General features: G+C 44.1%; 1 protein-coding gene across 3 annotated transcripts; it reads right to left on the bottom strand.

Moving 5' to 3' along the window:
- Positions 1-1401: 1401 nt before the first annotated feature.
- LOC108942459 (cingulin-like) lies at positions 1402-27992 on the bottom strand. 3 transcript variants are annotated; one of them, XM_018765849.2, is made up of 20 exons: positions 27795-27992; positions 17921-18883; positions 17725-17822; positions 17410-17479; positions 15566-15687; positions 15345-15477; positions 14625-14837; positions 13834-13982; positions 13107-13200; positions 12480-12695; positions 11936-12136; positions 10259-10507; positions 7720-7890; positions 6187-6348; positions 5983-6072; positions 5811-5894; positions 4354-4472; positions 4142-4250; positions 3645-3808; positions 1402-2838 (listed from the first exon to the last, which is right to left on the bottom strand). In XM_018765849.2, exons 2-20 carry the CDS (start codon positions 18866-18868, stop codon positions 2700-2702), a joined length of 3531 nt encoding a protein of 1176 aa, XP_018621365.1. In that variant the 5' UTR covers positions 18869-18883; positions 27795-27992; the 3' UTR covers positions 1402-2699. The 3 variants fall into 3 exon arrangements, with proteins under 3 accessions (XP_018621365.1, XP_018621367.1, XP_018621366.1); XM_018765851.2 differs by having other exon boundaries at positions 13134-13200; XM_018765850.2 differs by having other exon boundaries at positions 27803-27992.

The following is a 27992-nucleotide window of genomic DNA, read 5'->3' as shown; positions in this document are numbered from 1 at the left end:
AAGTGAAAATATGCGTAAATAAAGCAGCCTTTAATTGTACCTCATCTCGATGTATAAAACATCACATAAGATGCTCTGAAAATGCGCTTTCACTCAGATCCCGGATTCGAATGTTACTAAGAAATTATATATTTTTCATGCTTTAAGGTGTTCAGTCTCCACGTGGCAACATGTTTACATGTTTACAGGCTGCGGAGATTCATTTTAACGGTCGTTCAACGCGCTCGGTGGAAAAGTCAAACGTCTCGTTGCGGGAAGTGTTGCTCGGTCGTTGTTTTTATTATTATATTATGGCTCACGTGGAGAGTGACACGATCATGGAAATCCACATCATCTCAGACCCACTTTACTGCGGTAATCTACCTGCCAGGGAGAACCGATCAAGGCGACACAATGTAAACCAGGAGGGATCTGACAGTCCGCTCACTGTCACATGTAACATTCATTCCCTCTTCTCCAAGGCCACTTACCATTATTTATCCATTTATACAGCTGTGTAATTTCACTGGAACAATTTAGGGTAAGTACCTTGCTCAAGGGTACTACAGCTGAAGGTGGGATTCTAACCTGCAACCCATAATAAGAGTAAACGGAACCGCACTCCTTTCCGCTATTAGCAGTTACAGCAGTAGAAAACGAAAACGCGAACCTGCCTCACCTGAAGTGTCCAACTTGTCGGCTCGAATCCCACTCCTCCTGCAGGACTCTAGATCAAGGTGTTTCGCCTCTGCTGGTACAGTAAAAAAACCCTCCTCTATAAATGGCTGAGCATGTGCATGTCACTCAGTATTCAACACTGCAAGTCACCTTGGAAACACAGGTAAGTACAGTATTGTGCTGTACTAGTGACCCGCACCACCGCTTCTGCGCTACAAGAAAGGGGTTGGGATGGAAGATGAACTCATTTGTGAGCTTTGAGAAAAAGCACTTTCACTTTCCCTTTTACACCATCCTGTGACGTTGCTTCCTTTGAGAGATAAAACTGGACTGAAAGGAACAAGTGCAGAGGGCCCCACCTGGTTCCATCATGTCAGCGGAGAGAGAGACTGTACGATCCAAACCCTTCCAAAGCAGCAAAGGTGGGCACTGCTGAACAAATTACCGAGCGACACTTTACCCAACTGGCCCTCGAATGTACACTGTTACTAATGAGCATCGGAACACAGCAGCAGCCCGTAAAGCGAACACCCAGGTAGCGAAGAAGCTGTCGTCGTTATACGGTAAATCGGGTTCGGTCACAGGGAGAAATCCGTAAGTCCGAATAACGAGAAGGGGGTTCTGGAAGACCAAAGGTAAAACAAACATACTGCAGGTTTCTATACTATGTTAACATGTTGAAGTGAGCCATTTTTAAAAATAAAAATGCATTTGTATTCAACTGGCTTTCCACAGACTGAAAAACATTATTTTATTCATAAAAGTGCAAATATACGCAAACAACTCTTCCTTCTAGTAAGATATGCTGTATATCAGCTACATAGAATTCTGCACAGCACTAAGTGTCCTAGTTTCTGGTCCAAAACTTTATTTCACAGAAAATTTGTCAAAAGAGCCACTGTAAAAATAGTTTCACATATACATGCATTTAATTTCCCATGACAATAACAATTTAAGATATATGCAGACAAAAATTTAGCTTATAAACTCTTTAAAGCACAGTTGACTGGTTGAATAGACTAAGTTTAATTGCAAGAGAAGTGCAGTAGGAAAAGGTAATCAAATAGTTATTAAAAACAGCATGAATGTAAGTCTGAATAAGAATAACCACAAAAATAGAGCAGTACTGCACTAGGAGTGTTTGCCTGTTGTATAGGCAGATATACCTGTATATTGTGGGGGTGTGTGTGTGTGTCATTTCATGCCTGAGGAGTGTCTTCATCTAATCTGCACCCCACGCACAAGATGTATATTCCTCACCTTCTTCTTAGGGCTAAAAATGACAAACCACATACTGCCAACATGTGAGTTGGCTGCTGAGTGAGGAATGTGTATAAAACACACCATTCTGAAGTAACTTACAGGAAGATCATCAATCAAATATTCCCTCTGGAAAAAAGAGACACCACAGTAATATAAAAATAAGAATACTAACAAATACTCAAATGTGTAAATATTGGAATATAAGGCTATCCATGTTTTCAACAGCTGTATTGCAACAAATCAGCACTTGAGGAAAGGAGCAACTGATCCACTGGTGGGTGTATAACTATCTTCAATGCAAAGAGTGGACAGCAAGCAGTGACCCCACCAAGAAGTTACAGAACAAAGATTCATACCCTTTCCACTGAACGGTTTCAGCAGAGCGCTGGACCTCTGTGTCTGTATCATTACAAAGAGCAGCTAAGTGCTCGCAGCAGCGTGTGATGAACGGATGCGAGAGCGTAGCATCGTAGTGCTGGTCTTTTACATGGTCCTCGGGCCCCCCAGAGTCGTTTACTGCTGCCGAGACCCACAGAAACACAGGTAAAATTGTCGTAGGTCACACGACAGGAATCCCAGGAATCACTGCACAGCATCACAAGTCACAAAGTGCATTTTCATAAAAAAGGTGAGTTAAATACAGCCGAACCCACTTTTACAAATCAAGTGACTAGTTAGATGCAAATTATTTCAAATTCTGGTTCTGAAGGCTACAGCCCATGGGATGCATCCAGGGAGGCGATGTTCGTGCTGGTCTCGGGATGCCCCTCTCACTCCCCTCAGCAGCTGCTGTTCTGCAGGTGCAGCTCTGTCTGCATTGAGGGGATGCTGGGTCGGTGACTGTAGGGACCCTCTTCTTCATCTGAACTCAGGGTCGACGAGTCCAGTGTCGGGTGTCGTAACTGCTGGGCCTTCCGCCTTCAACAGAAAGTGGGCCATGAGCTCCTCCTGTGTGCCAAGCACTCACTCACTCACTCACTCAACCTGACAAGTCTGTATAAATCAGTTTCCCTAGTGCAGTATTGCAAAGTGCATTTTTTACCTTAAGGCAGGGGTGTCCAACCTTTTCTGGCCACATTCATTATTGCAAACTGGTTTGAAAGCGACACATATAATCATAGCAACACACTGCATCTTAAATACTTCAGCTGACCTGTTGCTATTTATTGCGTTGTATTGTATTTAGGTGTGGGTTCGACTAAGTGTCTATAACCATCATCATGGGATTCAAAAGAATTTATGGTATTTATGGCAGCTATAGTAAGTATTAGTCATTTATAAATGTTCTTGCAGGCCACATGTTGGAAACTCCTGCCTTAAGGGAACTCCTGCTTTTTTCTCACTCAGATACGCTGCAGTGCGCAGAAGAGGGGGAGTGAGCCATCTGTCTCCCCGAAAGGTCTGTGGGAGGAGCAGTGGATGCTGAGATACCCTGAGGAACACAAGTTCTCATTCCATAACAGAATTATCTCAGTATCAGGGCACATTCCATCCACCCTCATCCTGTGGCGCAGAACCATCAGTGAGATCCAGCCCTGTATTGCAGTGCATTTCTGATGAAGATTAGCAGCATCACAACTTGAAAACCAACCATGAGGACACCACGAGACACCAAGGGGAGACCACCGAAAGGACCATCTCCATAACGTATCCCCACAGCTACAATCGCCTGCGGTTGTTAGATGTTCCACTGCAGTTCTGTAGTGGCAGGATGGTGCACTGACCGTAGCTCAGCTTCCAGCGCAGTGACACGAGCCCGGAGCACCTCCTGCTGCTCCAGCTGTTCCTCCGTTTCCCTCAGGGCCTTCCTACGCAGCCCTTCAAGTCGCTCCACCTCACCTTCGCTCTCATCCAGCTGACGCTTGAGGGCCTTCACCCGCAGGGCCATCTGGAGACAGTGGAGGTTCGAACCGGTCAGTCATCCACATGAACTGATTTTCAGCAGTCCCCCTGGAACTAGCCTGTCTAATTGGTGAACCCAACTCACATCCTAGCGGTTTTAAAATATTTCAACTGCAGCTGCAAATTATGAGCATTTCTAAAAATACCACAAAACCTACTACACATTGAATCATATAACACTGAATTGTACCATATGTTTGAGTTTTAGGAAAAGACGAGTTACAGAATTTTACAAAAATACCAATGGTTTACATTTTATTTATTTATAATGGTCATGTGTCTAACTGCTCTCACATCTGTATGAGGTGTAACAAATGACCTGGTCTCGCTGCTCAGAGTGTCGGTGTCTCTCTTCATCCAATGTGATGTTCAGCTCTTTCAGTTTCCTCTCCAAGCGACGCTGAGCCGCCTGAAAACTGATCTTCTCTCTGGAACACGTGTAGCACAGCAATGCAACACATGCAGACCATTGAGTCTGGCCACACACTGTTGCGGGAAAATGACACTGTGTGCATGCGTGTGTGAAAATACCGTTCTTCGCTGAGCAGCCTCTCTTCCATCTCCTGGATCTTGCTCTCCAGCTGGGACACTCCAGTGGAAGGACGGGGCTGGTCCCGCAGCTCCTCAACTTGAACCTTCAGATCCTTCATCTGAGAAAGACAGAAGGGCCTCTTTAAACTGTTCTTCAGCTCCAGACATCGTTAAAACCCAGATTAATGCTAACTTATTACTTGGCTTTTGTGCCTTGCCTTTTGCCACATTTCCCATGTAGGTTTTACACTTACTCATTTAGCTGATGCTCTTCGCTAAAGCAACTTACAATTATTTACCCATTTATTCAACTGAGTAATTTTACTGTAGCAATTTAGGGTAAATGTCCTTACTCAAGGGTACTACAGCTAGAGGTGGGATTCAAACCTGCGACCTTTGGATCCAAAAGCAGCCACTTGAACCACTACACTACCAGCTGGCCAATATGTTTATGGGTATTGTGACTGGTGTGCCCTGAATCCAGCAGTCTAAGATATCTTTATAATGTACCATCCACAGGTGGTATTCTAGAATTTTCCTCAGTCACTAAACATATAAAACCCATTATTTCCTCTCAGTACCACAATGTGGTCCTATTTCAGTTGGTGTGAAATTCATTTTTTAAAATATCTTTTATCTTTTTCTATTTAATTTTTCCCACATCAATCAATCAATCAATCAATCAATCAATCAATCATCAGCAACAACCAGAAACTGCAACTACACAGAAGTTTGGGGGGGGGCTTGGCTCAGAAAAAGTAAATTCAGCACAAATTCGAACATATGAATATCTAAGACATTGATCTTCTTTTTGAATTTGGCAAGTCCTCTCTCCAATGCTGCTGATGTATGAGAACCACAGATAAAATGTCAGGAGGGGGAGATGTTTGGCATATTTATAATTCTATACCAAGCGTTCCAACACTCTGCAAATTAGCGTCAGAAAAAATATCACTATTCTGGCTGAGAATGAGAAGGGCAATGTGTGACATCCAGTACTGTAGGATTCAATGAAAGCAATAACGAAGAGAATATAGTCTCTTATATACGGAAAAAGAAAGATGTGAGTGTAATTTCATCCTCCGTAAAGAAGTCACCAAATGATTCCTTCAGATTAAATAGAAACACTGAACAGGAGGACAAAGCCAATTACTGTTAGCTCATCAGGGGCCACAGAGTTCAGTCTGAATCGGGGGATGATGACAAAAACCCGAAAGCAATAAACACTTTGATTTTTACTGACACGTATACAGATCAAAAGGCAGTTCTGATCTTCGGACATTTCATAGGTTTCCATCAGGCCCACATACCAGAGGGTAAAATAAAAGGTGATAGTTCAACCACCCAACAGGGAATTTTATTAAAAATTTGGTAAAATACTGTGTGTCTAGGAGTGCGTATGGGGGTCACTGGCATTATTCCCCCCAGTGCAGAAGGGCAGAGAGCTTGCAACATACCTGTCTTTCCAACACACTCTTATCCAGCTCCAGGTCTTGCTTGGAGGACCTCTCCTGCATCAACTCTGTGCGTAGCTGGTCCACCTGTGTGAGAAGTGGTGTGTCACAAACCAAAGACGAGCAATCAGCAAGCCACATCCTGCTCCTTCATGAGCATCCCTCTATCCTCTACCTGCTCTCGGCTACGCGAATTCCGCTCGTTGAACAGCTCTGCATTGCTGCGCTCTTCATCCAGCTCCATTTCCAAGCTCTTAAACTTGTCCTGCATGCACACAAGGGAAGTGGATGTGCACAAATCAGTATCTGTCAGTTCTACACCTTCTTCCAGCCCCCTCTCCTCATTCCCGCTGGTGCACCACGCCACACCCTGCCCCACCTCCATGCTTCGGAGATTTCTGGCCATCTCAGACAGCGAAGCTCTCTCAGTATCCAGCTCTTCCTCTACATGTTTGAGACGGTTGCCAAGCAACTGCTTATCCAGCAGGGCACTGTCCCTCTCCTCACCGCAAGCCAGCAGCTCCTTCTTCAGCCGGGACACCTGGGGAACATTAGGGCAGGGGATGCAAATTCCACAGCTCAAATCACACCCATAGATACACAGTACCAGATAAAACTTCCAGTGCCAACATACAAACAGTCGTATGAAGAGCAAGCTGCCCATCCCTGCAGTAATGGGAACCAGGTGCAGCCAATTCTCCAATAATCCATAAAACATTCTGGGAGGTGAGTGGGACAGAGAGGGGATGTTTGCTGTAATGGTTTCACAGGTACACCTCAGTATCTAGAGTTTCATTATTGCTTTCTTCTGTTGCCATCTTGTAGCTCTCTTGTATTGTTATCATACAGGTGGCCCTCGAGTCGTGACATATGCGACTTACAACAACCTAAGCTTACAACTTATCGTATTATTTTTGAGTTAGAAATAAGAAAAGATAGGTAGCCCTGGAGGGTTAGATTGGTCATGAACCCTTAATAGTCAGTCAAACTACTCAGCCCTGCATGCGCCTTAGTCAGTTACTTGAGCCACGCCATTCGGAACAGCGATCTTTAGACTTTGTGACCATCTGCTCTATGATAACATCAGCTGCCCTTATAAGATGCTATATCTCTTGCTGTTTGGGTCTCGACCAGTCTTTGAATATCCGACAATCACTAAAGTTTTACAGAACTTTTGTGTTTTTTTTTTTTTTTTTTTTTAATGGCTAGCAAATGAGAAAAGTTAGTGTTCTGGTGGTTGAGAAAACATTTACAAATTAAAGTGAAAATAACAGTGCAGGGTGACAACTTTAATACTGTGGCGCACAGCACCATGGTTTGGGATTGGGCAAAGAAGGATGCAGAGGCAGCGTTCATTACGAACAATTTATTTGAACACCAGCACCAAGAAAACAATGCTGTCAGTCCAAGGACCCCATTTCCTCTAAGACCTGCACCTACAGCCAGCCTTCCCAGCCTGCCGAGCACCCCCAGGCTCTCTCCCAACACACTGGTAGGCACAGTCACCCCATCATTTTCCACCTAAGTGCTCCCAGTGGTTGCACACCCACATTTCACGTTTAGGAGTTTCCCTCCTAAAACAGTAATACAGGATCATTACAATACCTTAGTGTATATTTACTTTTCTAAATTAACATTTTAACATGAATGTATGAAATTGCTGAAAAAACAAAAGCCATATTGTACAATGTAGCTTTCATATATGTTAAGTGTTTATATAACTTTTCACCTAATATGAAGGGATTTTTAGCTTACAAAGTCAACTTATAATTAGGTTGTTATGGGGTCCTATTAGAACCCCATAACAAATCGAGGACCAAAAGAAAAGAGCTATAAATCCCTCCACACCCACTCCCCAGACCTGCCACTGTGCTACAACATCCTTCTCGCTTCCCACATCGTGTGTACCCACCTCCTCCTGCAGGCTCTTGATGGACGCCTGTCCCCTCTGCAGCTCGGCGAGCCGGTCCTTTGCCTGGCGCTGCGCCTCCACCAGGTCTCTGCGAGAACGCTCCTTATGCTCATCCAGCTGCGCCTGCACAGCCATCACAGCCTGCCGGGACTCCTGACTCATCTGCTCCACCTGATGGGGTCAGGAGAGAGCAGTACAGGACTTGCACAGTCGCAGAGACAGAGACAGGCATGTACTGATGAATCAGTGCTGGGACTACACACTCAATCTCATTTACATTTACTCATTTAGCAGATGCTTTTGTCCAAAGCGGCCTATATCTCAGCAAAAGTACAATTTATGCATTACATTGAGAGAAGGAGACATAGCTGCAGACATGAAAGTCTCAAGCAAACCTAGTTTGTTCCCTACCGCTTGCTGCACCAAGGTTCATCGTTCAAGGAGGTGCATAAGACACAGGATAGACAAATCCCGATACTCACACCAATTTTTCTTAATTTTTTAAAATTAAATATTATAAGATACACAAATGAGCAGTACAATACCAGAGTAGTGGCTGAATAAAGGTTGTATCTGGGGATGCTTCTGGAGTTACGATAAGAGAACAGTTACACCATAGGTGAGCTGGAGAGATCTTGGGCGAAGTGGATCTGGAAAATGTGGGTTTTCAGACCCTTCTTGAAAACAGACAGTTTCTCCGCAGTTCTGAGTGACAGGGGAAGGTCATTCTACCACAACAGACCCAGAACCAAGAACCTCTGAGCTTTGCCTTTGGTGCGCGGGACCACCAAGAGAGCAGAAGTAGGCGAGCGAAGGAGTCTGGTTGGGCTATACCGGTTGATCAAATCCTGTAAATAGCCGGGAGCAGTTCTATTGATGCATTTGTACACAGTAACCAGGATTTTGAATTTGATACGGGCAGCTATAGGAAACCAGTGCAGAGAGATGAGTAGAGGAGACACATGGGAGAGCTTTGGCAAATCAAACAACTCGTGCAGCAGCATTCTGTAGAAGCAGCAGAGGTTTTATGGCATTAGCAGGAAGGCCGCACAGAAGAGAGTTGCAATAATCCAGACGGGAAGTCACCATGGGCTTGGGCAAGTAGTTGGGCAGGGTCAGTAGTGAGGTAGGGATGGATCCTACGAATATTATGCAAGATGTATTTGCAGGACTGGGTTGTTGCTTCGATATGTTGAGAGAATGACTAACGATTGATGTGAGTTTCTCCCAGACTCTTAGCAAAGGAGCTAGGCGAAATGAGTGAGTTGTCCAGTTTAATTGAGAGGTCGTGACAGGAGGACAGGCCAGCTGGGAGGTAAAGAATCTCTATTTTGGAAAGGTTGAGTTGGAAGTGGTGATCATACATCCATGAAGAGATGTCCAACAGGCAGGCAGCAACGCGTGCGGAGATGTCTAACGCACCAGGTGGAAAGGAGAGGAAGAGCTGGGTATCATCAGCATAGCAGCGGTATTTGAATCCATGGGAGGCTATGACCGGACCGAGGGAGGAGGTGTAGATGGAGAAAAGAAGAGGACCCAATACCGAGCCCTGCAGAACACCGGTTGAGAGAGGCAGAGGAGAAGAATGAGAGCTCCGCCAGACCACTTCATAGAGGTAGGACTCAAACCATCTTAGTGCCGCACCTTTGATCCCAAGCTGGTTAAGAGAGGAGAGTAGAATCTGGTGATTTACAGTGTCGACTGCTGCAGACAGATCGAGGAGGATGAGGACCGAAGAGAGGGGGGCAGCTCTAGCAACTTGGAGAGCGTCAGATACCGCCAGAAGGGCGGTCTCAGTGGAGTGACCAACTTTGAAACCAGACTGATAACCATCAAGGAGATGGTTCCAGGTAAGGAAGTCGGACAGTTGATCACAGGCTGCCCGCTCAAGGGTTTTGGACAGGAAGGAGAGGAGAGAGACCGGTCTGTTTCAATTTAATCAATTATTCCAAACCCAACAAAATAACTAAAATGTGACTTAACCCTCTGGTTGTGTCCCAGTCAAATCTGACCCTTTCATAACTTATTTGTCATAAATACAGTTTCTTTCATCTGAGTACCATAAAGCTCCATGAGATCCTCGACACCAGGTATCTGAACACATAGCATTAATGATCAGCACTTTCACTGAATTTCACCTCTTTTATTCATATGTTTTACATCTGTGCTGTGTGTGTGTTCACATCTGGGTGAGACTATAATAAACAGCAAAGTGTGTCCACACGCAGGAGTTGCACCATTTCTGGTAAATGCAGTCTATAGCCCAAAGACTCTAAAAAGAAGTGTAGGATTTGTGACAATGACTAGGCATAAACTCAGTTAAAAGGTGTAACAGGAACTACATCATCTCTGTTCTATGATTACTTTAAAAAATGGTTCTAAAGAGCCGCCCAGTTCTGAATGGGAACACCAACAATAGAAAGCTGTCAAACAGTTCCAGGGCCAATGAACAGGCTTTTTTGGCATAAAAAGTAATTTTACATTATGAGGATGGTTCATCTCCTCACAGTTCACTAGGGAATGATAGGCAAACACCCACCTCCTTGTTGAGTTTGTCCAAGGCTCTGTCCAGCAGCCTCTTTTGCTCCTCCAGGTCAGTCTTGCCTCGTCGCAGAGATTCCCTTTCACGGTCCCTCTCCTCAAGCCTCCTGGCCATTTCGTCGCGATCCTGACCCACCCTGGCCGCTGTGCGCCGCGCCTCCTCCAGCTGGGTCCGCAGGCTCCGGTTCTGCTCCTCCAGGGCCTGTTCCGCTTCTGAGCTCAGAGATACACTCGACTGCAGCTGGCTCTGTGGTCACGGCAGAACTGCAGTCAGTACATGCTCGGGGGCACACACACACAGCACCAACCTGAGCTACACCTTTACAGGACTTATATGCTAATGAGCCATCAAACTGTGCTGCAGAAGCTGACCTATCGCTGATTTTAATAAGTACATATATGGACCCAAGGTGGTGAGAAAGCCTTTGTTTTGATTCCGAGCAAAAAATTGATTTTTCAGTCATTTTCATTATTGTCACTTATTTGTTCATTGTGCTTCAGACTATGTTGCAGAGTATCTCAGTGTGTCTGAAGAAAACTTGGAACATTTATGCAACAGTTTCCAAAATGTTTCACAGACAACACTGGGCCTACATGTCCACACCAAGCTGTGAAGATGCACCCAAGGAGAGCACCACGTTAATTCTGCTCTCAGTGTTCTTTCCAGCTTGTGTCTGGTGTTTTACACTGTCGGTGATCAATAAGATGATAACTGTGTTTACGGGATAAATAAGTCAACAGTCCACACTGAGCAGGACTTTGAGGATGTTTCTATCCTCCGTCACTTTAAAATATTTTTACATTTATTCGTTTGGCGAACACCTTTCCCTAAAATGACTGCTTTAATTTCATTGTAACTTGAAGTTAATATATTTAAATTAAAAAGTCTTACCACTTTTTATTATATAAAACATGTAATACATATTATAGCTACAAAGACTTTTCACAGACCCTGATAAGTAAAATCAATCAACAGACAACTGTAATATTAAGATGTTAATGATAGTTGGTACTAAAAGTGACTTTGGAGTTCTGATTAAAACATTACGGATAGAGTTTCAGTCAGGTGTGTTTGCAAGCTGATGAGCCGCTGTAAGAACAATGAAGTCTGAAAGCAACACAAGAGAAATGAATATTCCTCTGGCTGGTACAGAAGGAATAAAAACCAGCTCACCCTCGAGGCATGCTCACAGTGCACTATTAGGACAAAATATTATGTTCATTGAGTCTCTCCCTCTCTGTCACGTGTGTGTGTGTGTACGTACCCATTTCAATTTTCTGAAAGAGTAGGACCACAGGTTTGCAGGTGGTGTAATGGTTCTAGACACCACCTTTGGACTTGGAGCATAGAGGTTTGAATCCCTCCTTCTGTTACAGTAGCACTGATGAAGGCACTTACTCTGATCTGATACAGTAAGAACTGCCCATTTGTATAAATGGGTAAATCAGTGTAAGTAGCTTAACAACTCATTCACTCACTCTACTGCGAGAGGCTTTGCAAAATTATCTAAAAGAAGAAGTAGAAGTGTGTTGTTGTACCTGTATATGTGCATGTATGCATGTTTGTTGTTGGGTACAGTATTCAAATGTATCTATTTGAATGTGTGCAAGTGCAGTACAGATCATGGGGTATACAGTGCTGTACACTATGTGTGTATGTGTGTGTATTCTGTACCTCCAGACGGCTGAGTCTGTCTCGGAGACGCGTGTTGGCCTCCTCCAAACCCTGACACGTCTCCCTCTGTGTGAGCAGCTCCTTCTGTGTGATGCCAAGCTGGTCCCTGGCAGCCTGGAGCTCCCGCTCGCTGCTGACCAGACCGTCCCGCAAGCGCTCCGCCTCCACACGCACCACACCCAGGTCATGTTGCTCTGGAGCCTGATAGAGCAAGACATAGAAGGCCACGAGAAATGAGGGGACAAAGCCATATTTACGTTTACTCATTTTGCACACCCTCTCCTTCAGTGCATTTCACCAACAGATGAAGAGCTGTAGATTCAGACATGTGATTCCTGAAGCACAGTGTTTGTCTGATGGCAACTTTCTTACACGAGATGCAGCATATAGAATTAATAGCAGGGATATAAAACATTCACACGTTTTATAGGACCAAAGAAAAATCTAAGGATAAATGAGACAGGAGGATGAGAAAGTACATGTTGGAGGGAAAGCAGGAGAAAGGGCTCAACCAGCAGCCTTATTGAGTAGAACAGCACTGCACCTGCTTCAGCTTCTCCACAGCCTTTGCTAGTTCCTTTTTCTCCTTCTGCAGCTGCTCCTTCAGCTTGTCCATCTCAGACTTTTGCTCAGATTCCTGCTGCTGACTGACCTTCTTCAGAGAGTTGAGCTCCGCAGTCTTCCTATCCAGCTCCACCTGCTGCTTTTCTAGCTTCCTCTCCAAGTCTGAACAGGTTGGCTGGAGGCTTGACTGCAGGTTCTGAGGTGGTCAGTCAAGGTCATCACAGAGGCTGAACTTCTCATTCGGTTACAGATGTACAGGCCAACATCGAACCCAAACACAGTTTGTTCCCTACTTATGAATTATCGAGTAACAGACATCCTGCCGATACACATTCTTCTGAGAAGTATTCACTATTAGTGTTTCAAAAGAGAGAGAGAGCACAGACTCAGTGTCTTATGTGTACTACATCTGCACACTATGTGTCACCAGTGTGAAGGGATCACCTTTGTGTGTTTGAGCATTAAACCCTCCGCTGTTACTGCTGTGGTTGTGTGTATTCCGCATCAGGAGGCTTTACCTGTGCGTGTCACTCAGGGCAGTATGTGTCTCCTGCAGGCGTGTTACCAGTGTGACTAGGTGTGTGCTTAAGCCAAGTGTGTCTCGGACCTCAGGAAGCTCCCTTTTCATGGATGCCAGTTTCTCCTGTAGTTTCTTCAGCTCCTCCTCAAACTCATCATTGTCCACATGAGCCTGCAGCAGCCTGTACAACATAACACACTGCTTACACACTCCATACACCCTGTTTCATCTTTCCCTTCTGTAATGTTTCATGGCTTTAAAAATTGCATGTAAAATGTGTGTGTGTGTGTGTGTGTGTAGGATTTAGTGAGTAAGTGATCTCTGGTGCTGCAGGAATAACCTTATGCATAAGAAATGAAAAATGACAAGACCAACAAACCAGCAGCAGCAGCAGCAGCAGCAGCAGCAACTACTGCACACAGGATAACTTATCTGTGAGCTGAGATGACAACAGGTACATATAAAAGAAGCTGCTGGTAGCAGAAATAATTTAAAAAATATATAATACATTTATTCATTTATCTGACTGTTTTCGCCAAAGCACTGTACACCTATTTAGCTATTTCTACAGCTGGATAATTTTACTGGAGCAGTTAATGGTAAGGCCCATGTTCAAAGTTACTACAGGTGGAGGTGGGATTTGAACCTGTGACCTCTGGGTCCAAAGGTAGCAGCTTTGACCACTATGCAGATAGATAGATAAAATAGATCAGATTGACAGACAGAGATAATAAAGTGGATTCCAGGGCAGCAAAAGCAGTCACAGGGTGTGGGGTTCTCTGTTTTGGGAATGCCAGTGAAGGCTGCATCTCACTCTTGCTTGGTGCTGAGGAGCTGCTCCTTGGTGGAATTGAATTGTGCCCTCCAGTGGTCAGCTTCATGTCTGCAGGCCTCCAGCTGTTGTTGCAGGGAGTGCATGGTGGTGTTCACCCGCTGGCGCTCTGTCTCAATACTTTGCTGGGACTGGGGGGTGGGACATGGCAGGAAAGCAATGCTTTGCATGTCATTTGCATTTAATTTGCATGCTTCCACAGTCTAACCTAGGACTTTACCAATCTGACATGCAAGGATCTCTTCCCAGTTTTTATATTATTTACCCAGCTGGGGAAACCTCCAGCCTTAAGCCCTGTGTTGCCAGATTAGGCTCTGGCTCCCCGCGACCCCGAATGGGACAAGCAGTTCAGAAAATGTCTGTGTGTGGGGAAACCAGTAAGTGCCATGTGACTTCTACAAGAAGGATGTCTGATGTGCAGCCTGCCCCATTATACATTGGGACCCACAAAAGCATCTGTAGAAGTACTAATATATCTCACACCTTCCCTAAAAATTCTGCTGAATCACATGATATTTCACTTATAGCTAAAGCACACCACACCTAAATAAAATGCAATAAATTAATAAATCATTTTAAGAGTCAGTATGTCACTATGATCTTTTTCATGTGGTAAACTGGTGTTCACAGTAATGGCAGTAGTGAACTTTGGCAAGAAAGATGACTGTCCATCTTGTATGAGATGACTACTCTCCTATAAGTGAAGCAGGTAACACTTAGCATGACTGTGCCCATACTGATACCATTTCTGTGCGTGTGTGTATGTGCGTTACCTGCACAAACTCTTCCATGCTACTTCTCAGCTTTTCCATGTCCTTGCTGCACTGTTCCCTCAGTGCCTCCATCTCCTGGTCGTGAGTGGACACCTCGTCCTTGAGGGCCCCCTTTAGGGCAGTGAGCTCCCTGTCCCTCTGCCGCAGGGTCTCCTCCTGACGCTGGTGCAACATTGACGCCTCTGCCAGCTGCGCTTGGACCGACAGCAGAGCCTGGACACAGAAGGAAATGTGAAGGAGGATGGAGAAGACAGAAAAAGTGAACATATACAAGGTTGTGATGAGGAAGAAATTATAGTGTTAAAAGCAATGTCTGGCTGCTGCTTGGAACAAAAGCCTTGTGTCTATAGAGCTCCAGTGTAACAGGGTTGGCTGCCGAGAATGTGTGCGTCCCTGTGGTCCCTGAAACTACGCTGTCTGAAACTGAAGGAAGTTTAAAGGTTAATGGATGTGCCAATGTTGTTGGCAGCCGACTAAGGAGAAGCTGGAAGACCTCAGGATGGTGCAGCGCAACACCAAGATGCCCTCGTGTAAACCATCCGTTTTCAAACTAAGAACCTTAGAGTCATCTTAGACATTGCTGCTGCAGATTGAGACCTAATTTGCATTTTCAAATCAGATGAATTTCAACTCTTGTCTAACTCCATCAACTCCATCAGATGTGTTTCAGTACTATGTGGATGCTACTTCCTCCAAGCTCCCTCGCGCACTAGGCCGTACCGTCTGCAGAGAGTCCGTCTCAGAGGTTCCCTCAGACATTCGGCGCAGCTCTTCCTGCAGCTCAGCCCGCTGGTCCTCTAGAATGCGGACCTGGGCCTCAGCTGTCTCCCTGTCCATCCGCAGCTGCGTCAGCCTGGGTAATTGGGAGAGGGGGCGTGTTAAGCAGCACAGCTCACATAACCTCATTCCTGCTCCTTCATCTCTCCACCTCTGCGCCTTACTCATTGTGGGCTTCGTGCAGCTCAGCTTTCTTCCTGTCCAGCTGCTCCTGCAGACGCACGTTCTCATCCAAACAGTCCTCCAGCTCCGCTTTGAGGGCCTCCTGGGAACTGTCCTTCTGGCCCTGTTGCAGACAAGTGAGAAGATTCACCATGAGATCTTATCACACTCCCGTTTTGCAGGAAACAATTGTTCAGCACTGTAATACACCAAAACCCATGTAGCGTCATATTGCAGATCGCTGAGCAATGATCAGCAAGTGAATCTAGGGTTGCCCTTTTCTTACCCATGTCAGTCTAACCCATTCCTGTTCACACACAGCAGTGTTCTAGAGGCTCCTCCAGGCCATCTGTGGTAAACTGACCACTGGTCATCCTCTGACCCATACCCACAGACAGTCCTCAGCACTGGGATCACAGAGCCCAAACAACACTGGTCCCTAGCTTATAAAAATAACGGACTGAAAACTAGTGCATTACACGGAATATCTGTAAGTCAACTGTGATAAAGAATGCCACAACAGCACTGGACAAGCAGTTATAGACAGTGAATGAATGAGTATGATTGTTAGTTAATTATTATTTGCCCAGAACAGCAAACCATTTACAGTGATTTAGCTGATGCATTTCTCCAAAACGACTAACAATGTCAAGCTACATAGTTATTTATTCATTTATAGAGCTACAACAGAAGCAGTACTAAAAAAAAAAAAAAAAAAAAAAATTTAGTCCTGTTTTTCAATGTTGTCCCATACCCAGTTCACAGAATGAATCAAAATACAAATAATGTGACCTACTAAGTTTAAAGTGCATCATTAATATTCAGGTACCACTTCCTTTAAGTGCCTTTAACATTTAAAAGGGAACACACATCATTTAATAAATGGTCAAACAAAAATGTACCCCCTCTGGTAACAGTTCTACTGGAACAATTCAGGATATGGACCATACTCAAGGGTACTACAGCAGCAGGGGAGATTTGAACCTGAGACCTTCAGAACTAAAGGCAGCAGCTGTAGCCACTATGCTACCAGCCCCCCCCCCTTTCTGTGCATCTTTTCTAATTATGTGCAAGATCAGCAGTCATTTCCCACCTCCATTATGAACACTGATGAAAGACACACCCATGGGGTCCTGAGTGCTGTTCCCCTGAGATGATGGTGAATACCAGCTCACTGCCAGTGCCCACCATCCTTCCCAAGGGAAATGCAGTGGTTCAGTGGTTTCATTCCAGCTAAGCCTCTTATTGGCTTATAGTGATTGAGCTCCTCAGCAATTTTCCTAATAAGCTTCCTGCTGTAGGTGCACTAAAGACCACTGACTGAGACCAGGATCTGTCTGGGAGCCTGAACTGATGCAAAGAACACCTCGGCTAATGTCGCCAAAACAGACCTCATGGAGTTCAGGGAAGGGATGTCCCACTCACTGTCCATGGTGACAGCACTTCTACAGTTAAACATGGTACTGGATACACTTTTGAAAAGTAAACAGTTCCAAAGAAGGAAAACTGCCAGACCTAATCTGGTAGTCAACCTTGGAGCCCAGAGACATCACATCTGTCTCAACCTTGGTGGAAAACTGGTGGAGCAGTAAAGGGGGTTAAGTGCAAGAGAAGGAGTGAGTAGTGACATAACATCCCATCACTACATTAGAAAGGTAACTGGTGTAGTTTGGGCTGGTCCTCAAATACCAGGACAATATGATTGATGTTTTGAACTTTGACCCTTCTCTCTGTTCATGGGAGACAGATGGAGACAAAGAATACAAAGATGAGTCCATGAGGCTTTTCCTGAGTATATTCAACATGCTGGCACTTCTAATGCAAAAAACATTGCAATAATACACACCCCAATTGCCTGGATCTTCTCAAAAACGAGGCTGACTTTGCGCTTCAGAGACAAATCATTGTCACTGGACCTGAAAGAGAGTGATGGAGGGGTACATGGGTCAGGGTCAAAGGAGCAAAAGACAACAGGAAGATCAAGGAACTTGAAAACAACAACTAAAGGGTGGAAATTACACTTTAGACAGCTTTCACTGGCAAAGACAAATTAGCCAACAGCAGGAACATTGGTCACTTGTGGGGAGGACATTCAATCAGCTGTCTTACTGTAAATATTGGACCACAAAATCAACAGGAAACTGTCCACAGTACTGCTTACCCCTCTCTTAAGATGTTGTAGATAATTTGTTTCCTCCGGTCTTCCTCACTCACGATCTCTGTACCTTGACCCTGGTCCCTCAGAAGGTCAGGAGTCGTCTTCAAATAGAACGGATAGTCAAAGCTCACATGAAGGCAGATGGCAGAGATATGTGCAGGAAGAGCGACGATGCTTTTTGGTTCTGAGCTTAACTCACCTGCCCTTCTGCAGCGACTGGCTGCACCCGTTTGGCTATAGACCTGCTTGCTGACCAAGGTGGTGCGGGGGAAGAGACCGTCTTTGCCTTAGTTACAAAACCCGAACTGCGCTCCAGACTGCTTGTGGAGGAGGCAGAAGAGGATGACAGGCACCCATAGGGGTTTGGTCCAGAGGACGAAAGTGAGTAAGGGACAGAAGTCTTGGGTTGGTTGCCACTAGCAACCAGATTCAGAGGCGGTTTGCAACTGTCTGAGAGCAACTGTGAAGCCGGGCGTCCCCTAGTGAGGCTGCTCCGCCCGCCACCATCAAATCTACTGATGAGACGGTCAACAGGACTGAGAGAATTTGTATCTACAGCTGGGGTTGGGTCTTCCACATATTCAACTGGAGGAGGGGGGTCTGGAAAGGAGTCCATGGACAAACTGTTATCGTTCTCCCCTCCCCCATTCTGCACTCTCAGGCTTGGTCCTCCCAAACCATTCCGCTCTGCTACTTCCTCTCTTGTTTCAGTCAAGTTCCCGCTGCTAAAGGACCGTCCGTCTCCAGGTGGTCTTACAAGCTGTACACCAGGGGTCTCGTCAATCTTTCCTTCCAACAGGGAGTCCTGGGAACGGCCCCGGCGCAAGAGCTGAGCCCCCTCTGAGGCCAAGAAGGGATTAAGAGGCTCTTCCTGCTTCCCCATGGGTGAGCTTCTGGAGCTCAGGGATTGGGCTTTCAGCTGAACACCATAGGAGTCTTCCTTCTTACCTTCCTTCAAAACCACATAAGGCTGCCCCGACACCCCCTGGACTCTCACAGCCACCCCATATTTGGATGATGGGGTACCAACACCACTTTTGCTCTTGTTCCCTTGAAGCGCTCCTCCAGTCTCATGCAAGTCCTTGATGAAGCGAATTTGTACCCCATAGTCCATTGGGGGCTTTCGGTCCTCAGAGAGTGAGCTCATTCTTAAGTCTTGCTTCTGTGGTCAAAAAAGGGGTTAAAAAAAAAAAAAAAAAAAAAAAACACATTATAAATTATATAATTATTGATAGCACTAATTGAAGATCTTCTACTACCTTGTTTTAAAGGTAGTACAGCAAAGCTTCAGAGCTCAACAGAAAACCTCTGAAGAGCAAAACAGTCCACCATGGTGCACATGATCATCTCAGATCCATTCAGTTGGTCTCTCTATGCATAAACACAGAAGGGCTCAACTGGTACACACTCAGAATAAGAGAACAGCTCACATCAGAAGGAAATTTACACAGTCCAATTATCCCTTCTGTATTCCTCACCTATTCCCCCCCCCCATAGCAAACAGTCATCCTTGATACTGTTTAAATATAGTCAACGCCCCTAACAAAAAGACTGCACAAGCCCCTGGCATGTAGACAGACACAACCTCAGCAACTTCCCAGACCTAATGTGATCATTCATCCATTGAGCCTCTGAAAAAACTGCTTGTCTTTACCAGCAGCGCAAGCATGAAATTCACAAAGCAAATAAAATGGCGCCCCTTTCCTAAATATGTCATCTTGCACCTCGAATAAAGCCGCTGGCTGACTCCGTTTCTCTGGAACATCACTGGTCCTTAACAGGGCCAATTGTAGAATGAGGGGAACCCAGGCAATGACCAAAGGGCACTGATATTTGGAGGTACCAATTTTTGGCACTCAAATAAAAAAATAAATTGTAATCTTGGAAATTAATAAAACCTTGCATAATAATAAACAGTTTTATTAGAACATTAATAATCTGTCATATATTACGTGCAAATCATGTATGACATTACCGCCCCGTATCTTTGAAATGAAATGTCGTATCTTTGTAGGTGACATTTTCTATGAAACGGACTGTCGCTCTATACACTAAATAGTGTATACCTATTTGTTCCCTTAACCAACCTGAATCCTGAAGACAACTTTAGTGTTCAATCCATTTTCAAGTCCTTGAAGTACACATTTTTGTTTAGTACACAGTGTTAATGTATTTTTGTGTCATTGCTCATGCCAACACAACTCATGTATAAATTCAAATTTTATTTCCTCTTTTTCCACAATCTGTAGGTATCTATGTCAAAAATAAAATCATTTGTCATAGAATATGCATATGTACTTATATTTGTTTACGATACAAGTGTAAGGGGTGTTGGATGTAAACCTGTCCAGAGACATCGAAAATGTGAGGGCCGGCCCCGATTCTTAAAATCAGTCCCTATTTCATTTAATTTTATTTGGAGTGCCGTTACATCCTTTCCATCGCCCATTTGGGCCAGTCGGTTTTTTGTTTTCCTTTGCTGCTTTCTTCCTATGCTGTTCTCTCTTTTCAGAGTGCATCTAAGCGTATGAGTGAATTTTTGGAATGACAAGCAAACACAACAGTCCTTATACTGAGTCATGCTGCATTAAGCTTGTGAGCTGCTGTTAAACACACATTGGAAATTCCTTCTCTGACATTTCAACCCTTTATTGGCTTTCTGGGGTGTAACACCCAGCACTGCTCCCCCGTCTAACAACACTTCAGCCAAGGTATTTCAGTGTCCCTTTGCCTCTGGGAGTTTACAGGTGATGGCAAGGTCTAATGCAGGAGCCTTATAAAGCACCAGCAAAGGTACAAGTACCCTGTGGTAAAATGCAGTACAGAAACACAAGTCTGTGAGGTGCAGCCGTACTTCACACTGTACAAGTGAACTGACGCACAGTCAATCCTCATTGTTCTACAGTACAATTAAAATTATTTTATATATATATGCATCTTTAGAAGCTAAATGTCAAAGTATGTTACAGTACTGCTTTCCTCAGATGGAATTTAAAAAAAAAAAAAAAAAAAGTTTCAACTGAAGGAGAACCCTTCAAATGGGAAATAATTTTTAGAGGGCATGAGAGAAGAGCCCAGAATTTCTCAATCACATGTCTATGGTCAAATCCTCCACCGACCACCCTGTCCCTGGTACACAAACTGAGATGATTCACAGCATAAGCCCCCGCAGGAGAAACAGATTAATGCTACACATGAACATGTACGCCTTGTTCACTCAGGGGGCCACAACAGCTTCTGTGTGCAACCAGATGCTGAAGTAGGAAAGTTAAATATGAGAAATCAAATATTAAAAAACTGTTTGAGCACATAAAGATTTTGACACTCTATATAATTTTTGTGCCCGATGGCCTGTGGTCCTTTCTACACCTGAAAGTGTTTAGAGCTGAAACAACTGATATGGGTACAAATAGGCCCAAAACAAGCAGTATGAAAACAGTGCTACAGTCCAACTTGTCCTGGTTAATAAGTGACTGCAGAGACATTTGTTTAGTGACGTTTGCTTGGTAATAATTAGTGTCCTGCACTGGCGACCTGTGTGTTCTGTATGCACTGGGTTATAAAAGCACATTTTAACTCAGTTTCTTACTGTCCGTCCAAGTTTTTCAGGTGGGAAATTAGACAGTTTAGGAGGGAACACCTGTATTATCCACAGTGAAAACCTGGAAAAAAGCTTATTGTGATGCAGAGATCCAGAGGCTGTGGAGCAATATCCTAAAGCCAATATAAAGTAATAAGGCTAGTCTGATCCAAGAACAAGTGCTTGGAGACGCTGATATAGACAAACTCTATACTTCAAATTTCAAAACAATAAATAACTACTTATAACAATGCCTTGAAAATAAATATGAAACAAAAAAAAAAAACCCTACTCAGAGGAGCTGGACTCAAAACCAGGCCTGATAAGACCATTGTTTGTTTTCTTGGCTATACACTTCAGTGGTGCACTTGAAGTCAGAAGATGTTGGAAAGAATATTATACCTACAGAAAAAAAAAAGGAGGCAAATTCTCCTGCTCCTGAGTCTTCGGTTAAATTAACCATAAACTCCAGTACTGCAACATGAACTCCAGAGATACTGGTCAAAAATCCCAGGAAGATGAAACATGGGTTAAAAATGAATATTTTACAAAAATCAACTTAAGCATATGTCAAGAAATCAAAAAGCCATTAATAGACAACAAAAATGACAGGTTTGCATTCACTTCAACTCATTCAGTAGACTTTTCTTCAGAAGTGGTTTCCACTTTTCCATTGAAAGAAGATGCTAATTCCACTGCAACAGGCCAAAGCAGAATGTGCATGTTATGGAATTTGGACCAGCAAGAGACCAGAGGTTGAGGAGTACAATGCAGGGAATGATCAGATCCTGTAGGTACCAGGACAGCCAAGAAACAAGGCAATGGAGTGAGTCAAGGAACAAACACACATGGGAACCCTTTGGCAGTTAGAACTCTTGCTGCATCATTCCAGATCATTTGTAACAGCTTGACTCCAGAGGCCAGCAGACCAGAAAGGTGAGATTTGCAGAAGGTCAAGTGAGATATCATCATAACCTGGACCAGGTGCTGGACAGTGTGTAGTATGAGACATGCAAGATCGGGTTTACGGCTTTAATGTGTTGAAAGAAGAGGAAACAATTCAGCTGGTACTCACTGCTAGTGATGAGGCAGATGAGACAGGTGAGTTGTCCAGTTTTACAGGGAGCTCTTGACAGATTCATGGACCAACACATGCTGGAGTGCTGAGGATCTCAGTTTTAGAGAATACACTCTAACTAGTGCTTGGCTAACACCTGAAATCCAAGGTGAAGTGACACACTCTCCAGTTAACTACCACAATACAGCAAACAACAGCGAGTGATACTGAGCAAAAGCCTGAAGGACCAGACTAGTGCACCTCAGGTTTAGTAGATTCCAAGAGTCATTGGCACAGCTGAGTGTTGTCTGATCATTAGTGGCACGGTGGTGCAGTGGGTAATGATGCCACCTTGCACCACCTCTACTGTTCGGGCATAGATTCAAATGTGGCTCAGTCTGTTTCTAGTTTGCATGCTCTCCAGATGTCTGTGCAGGTTCCTCTAGGTACTCTTGTTTCCTCCCACAGTCTAAAGACATGCAGGTTGGTTTCTCTAAAACGACTTACACTGATTTACTGGAGCAGTTCAATAAGTACCTTGCTCAAGGGTAGTACAACAGGAGTCAGAATCCAACTTTTATTAGTAAGGATGTACAGCACCTCTAAGAGCACAGCATCTAGATGCTTGGTAGAGTCAAACACGTAGGAATTATCATGTAAACTTTTTCTTTGTACCATTAAACACCTGTGAGCCAAATTACCACAATGTCTCTGTTCCTGGAGTACCCTGCTTCACACCCAGAAAGACTCCAGTTACCAATAAGCAGTTATTGATCACAAATGAATAAATGAAAGCACGAATCATTAAAAGAAAAGCCAGAAACAATAATTTTGTTACAAATACAAAATATGTTGGTGTTATGATTGCCATATACAATACACCTTTTGTTATTTTCATTATTTGCAGGTGACATTTTTCATCCAGGAACGAATAATTTTCCACCTGTAAAAAATAATATTTCAACCTCAAAAAAACATCTGAAATTCAAAACAAATTACCTCCGATATGTGACGAAGTGATGTATTTACACTTTGCTAAATGAATAAATGAAAATGTAACCCAAGCCTAATTTTTAAGGAAACGCTAAGAATAAACTACATAAACTACATATTGTCACTACTACAGAAGTTAAGTCTGTTCTGCAATATTGTGATCACTGTGACATCACATTGACCATGACCACTCCAGGAAAATGCAAATATTCAATTTACTGATCATGATGAATAAGCTGCACTGTCAGAGCATGCAGGATGTTTCAAATTCCTTTTCAACAGAAAAATGTCCTACTGAGTTCCAGGTGACTACAGAGCTCCCTTTACCCCACAGAAAGGGGTAAAACAGCTCCTCTATCTGAAAGTCAGAGTCCTATTCTTTCCCATTACTGTAACAGAGTAAAAGAATAAATTCTAAAAATACTCCAACAATTCATTTTTGTGTTAAAACACGTCAATATTTCCAGATAAATTAAATTCTTAGTTAAACCTTAACTCAGGAATATATAGTTAAGGGTTACATATAGGAGTGTTTGTAGCAAACAGGACGACACAGAAAAATAATGTTATAAATAAGGGAGACAATTTTAAGCTTTAGCTCAGAACCCAACTAAGCAAGACGAGTAATGGTTTGTTATTATGGAGCTCAACAACAACATCTCTAAGACAGACTTTCTCTATTCCTGGCCGAAATAAGGAGCAGGTGACTAAGACAACAGGTACCTTTAAAATAATCAGCTCTGAACATCCTATTTCTCACTGCACTGGTAAGATGGCTCATTGCAGTAAGGTTTTACTGTGTAAGCACCATATTCCATGCATATACATTCTGCAATTAATTCAAAAGAACAATAAAAATAATAGATCCAGGTAATTACTTACATCTATTAATCTTGTAACCCCAGCTAAAACAATGTTTTGTGCATTGTATTAGGACATTATTCACACTTTCTTCATTATGTATTCAATCACTCAGAATGACTAACAAAATGATATACCACAGGTTGGTGAGAGCTCAATCCTCACCCACTCAATTTTTAAAAATGTGTGACTGCAATTTATGATTCATTTCAACTAGATGACTTTGATGGAGCGGAAAAAGTAAACTGCTATTGAGAGCTATGAATTTTTAAAGAGCTCAGTGCAGCTCACTCTACATCAGGACAGGTACAACTGAGGTGTGCAGGGATGGGGGGGGGGGGGACATTCTCGATCCTATTGCCCACATGATACCAAGCAGAAAACACGCAGTTATGTCAGGAACTTCCTTTGCATATCTTACCGAACCGCTGCAAGCAGTCTCTGCATAACTGGTTCAACAACATTACTTTTTTCCCCATAAGAAGCAACTCAATAACACACAGACACACACATTGTCAAACAGCTTGCCCATGCGGGGTCGCGGAGAGCCGGAGCCTAACCCGGCAACACAGGGTGCAAGGCTGGAGGGGGAGGGGACACATCCAGGATGGGACGCCAGTCTGTCGCAACGCACCACCAGTGGGACTCAAACCCCAGACCCACCAGAGAGCAGGACCCGGTCAAACTCACTGCGCCACCACCACACCCCCCTCCCCCTCAATAATACATTAAATGCAGATGAGTAAGTAGGTCATATGGTCACCACAAAAGCATCTCCATATCATCCTGTGCAATATGATGGATGCAATATCAAACGGAGGTAGTCAAGACGTTTCGCATATTACTTAATTTTCCCTCCTGGTTTAGCTGTGGTCAATTACAACTAAACCTCTTCAGAATAAGTTGGTCAGGAAGGCTGGCTCAGTCCTGGGTGCTGGACTCCTGGTAGAGGTCACTCAGAAAAAGACACTGAACAAATGGTCAAACACAGGAATACTTTGAGCAACAGGCCGGTCCAGGTGTGGTGTTCCAAAGAGCACCTGCAGATCATTTCCACCAGTAGTGTCAAGCTTTATAATGAGTGCTCACGCTGCCAGGGGAGCGAATGACCTGTTAAAACTATCGTGCAACACCTTGCACGCGGGGCGTAGTAAGGAATTCAGACCCCGGTCCCATTTCAAATAAGATCAGTTGATTACAACTGGAAATTCTGCCGGCCGTCTCCAGGCATGGGCCCCAAGAATCGTCACCACCATTCACTCCAAGAGTGATCACCGCACCTTGCACCACCTCACCTCACCCCGATTCCCCCCAATCTGTAAACATGCTTGTTTATGTATCCATCAACTTATTTAACTACTTTCATATCTCCAATTTCTTCACTACATGTGTATTGTATATTTCATGCTGCTCCAACCAAGTGGAATTTCCCTTTGACTATTAATAAAGTTTTTCATTCATTCGATAGATTACTCTTTATAGCAATTATGTTTATCCATCTCATTCCATCTTTGCTAAAAATCCTCTAAACATTTGGGTACAGATGACAGAAACTGAGAAATTATGCCGGCTACAGGAAGACAAGAAAAACCCGAACTCCAGTGTGTAACTTGAGAAGGTTTGTCTGAATACAAGACGAGCTGGTTTGTCCAGTCTGCCCTGGATGTCTCCACCTGGTTTGGAGTAGATGGTGGTTTTTGTGTGACAGTTGATGACATGTGCAGCCACTAGAGCTGTTGCTGTTAGCATGCTGCTGCTAACCTGCTAGCTCAGCCACTGCTACTAACCAGCTAGTGCTACTAATTGTCCTCAATATCCATTAAAGACAGCAAGAATCATGTAGGAAAGTGTAGGAAACCTATGTAAGCGGCTCCTGTAAAAGCCCTTCTGTCTACCACATGATGCCATGGGCATCAAGCCTAAGCTCAGCTCGGCCCAACATTTACATTAAAATTTCTAACATAAGTCCAAGGCTGCATTTAGAAAAAGTAATGTTTTTGGGTTTCAAAGGGACTTCCTGCCAGCACAGAGTGGTGAACAGGTACATAACACTCAACAGAGCCCCTTCCTCTATGAAACACTCTTCTTTTCTTGACCCAGACTCTGTAGACAAGTGTATGGGGGGAGGACAGGAGTACTTATAAAAGGTGATCAGGGAAGCAGGTAGTGCTGTGGTCAGGTCCGGTCAACTGGTCAGCTGCATTGGAAGGTCCTGGTTTAGCCCCCAGACCCACTGAAGTACCGTTCAGCATCATATGTGGTAAATGTGTGCAATGGTGAAGAAAGAATAGCCGACTGTAGCAATTTGAAAACTGCATGTTGTCTTAGACAAAGGCATAAGATAAATAAAGTTATATATGGAATATATAAGAAGTTTTAGCAATTATGCAGCCTGAAGGTTACAAGCAAAAATCATGAAATATCTTATATGCATTTACACACACACGCGAGGATGTGCTTGAGATATGTTATATACTATATATTTACATTTATTCACTTAGCAGATGCTTTTCTCCAAAGCGACTTACAATGGATACTATGTAGTGTTATGAGCCCACACACCTTATTCACCAAGGTGACTTACACTGCTAGATTCACTACTTACACTGGGTCACTCATCCATACATCAGTGGAACACACTCTCTCTGTCACTCACACACTATGGATGAACCTGAACAGCATGTCTTTGGACTGTGGGAAGAAACCAGAGCACCTGGAGGAAACCCACGCAGACACAGGGAGAACATGCAAACTCCACACAGACTGAGCAGGGATCGAACCTACATCCTCTCGCACTACCAGGGCGCTGTGAGACAGCAGCACTACTTGCTGTGCCACAGTGCCCCCCTACACACACACACACACACACACACACACACACACACACACACACACACACACACACACACACACACACACACACACACACACACTCTGAGTCAATGAGTACATTTTTTCCAGGGGGAGGGAAGTGCCAGTCCATCCTCGCATCCAGACGTCAAGCAAAACAGCGCCAGTTACTTCCAGCTTTCGTGGGGATTTCGATTCGAAGAAAAAAAACCGGACATGAACAAATGGTGACGTTTCAGAACCCAGTAAAACCGCACTTTTAGTTGGGTTTCGGTTCCCGTCCCCCGAGGAAACGTTGCGTCACGCGCGCGCGCCGCACCAGTATCGGCGCGAGCAGAAGTCGCGAGCCACACATTCACACGTCAATCAACTCCCCATCTAAGAGCGAGTGCCTATATGTATTCGCATGCAACGAAAATAGTTATATGTTGACGTGTTATAAAACCCAAATAGCAACTAAATGGCAACAATAATCGCGCAAAAACACAATTACATTTTTTACCGCAAATACTTAGTTCCCGGAGGGGTACAACTGATTCTACCGCGTCAACCGCTTCGCTACTTGGCTCAGCTCTCAGAGGTGTACATTTGTATGAATTATTCAAGGATTCCGTTCTTCTTCCTTTCCCTTTTGCCATTAACTTGTCACAGTTCGAGTTAACAAACAGGGAGACACACTGTGTCAGTGACTGAAGCAAGTAAGTACGTCAGAGTACGTTACTCTTTACTTACTCTTGTACCTGCGCAGCAGATCCAGGTCTGGCTTCTGTAGCTCCAAGTCACCTAATTGGACAGGTATGTTTAATGTGCTGCTTCTTTCATCGCGCCACTAACTGTACTTTGAAGTCCGCTGAGAAAGTAAACACCTGTTAAAAGGGACGGTTTGCCAGCCGCTACCCCCCTCCCACCGGGTCTCTCGCGACGGCTGGA

This window comes from Scleropages formosus, chromosome 23 (genome assembly GCF_900964775.1).
Source record: "Scleropages formosus chromosome 23, fSclFor1.1, whole genome shotgun sequence".
Lineage (NCBI taxonomy): Eukaryota > Metazoa > Chordata > Actinopteri > Osteoglossiformes > Osteoglossidae > Scleropages > Scleropages formosus.
Note: the sequence above shows the minus strand (reverse complement) of the source record. Positions and strands in the feature narration are given on the sequence as shown.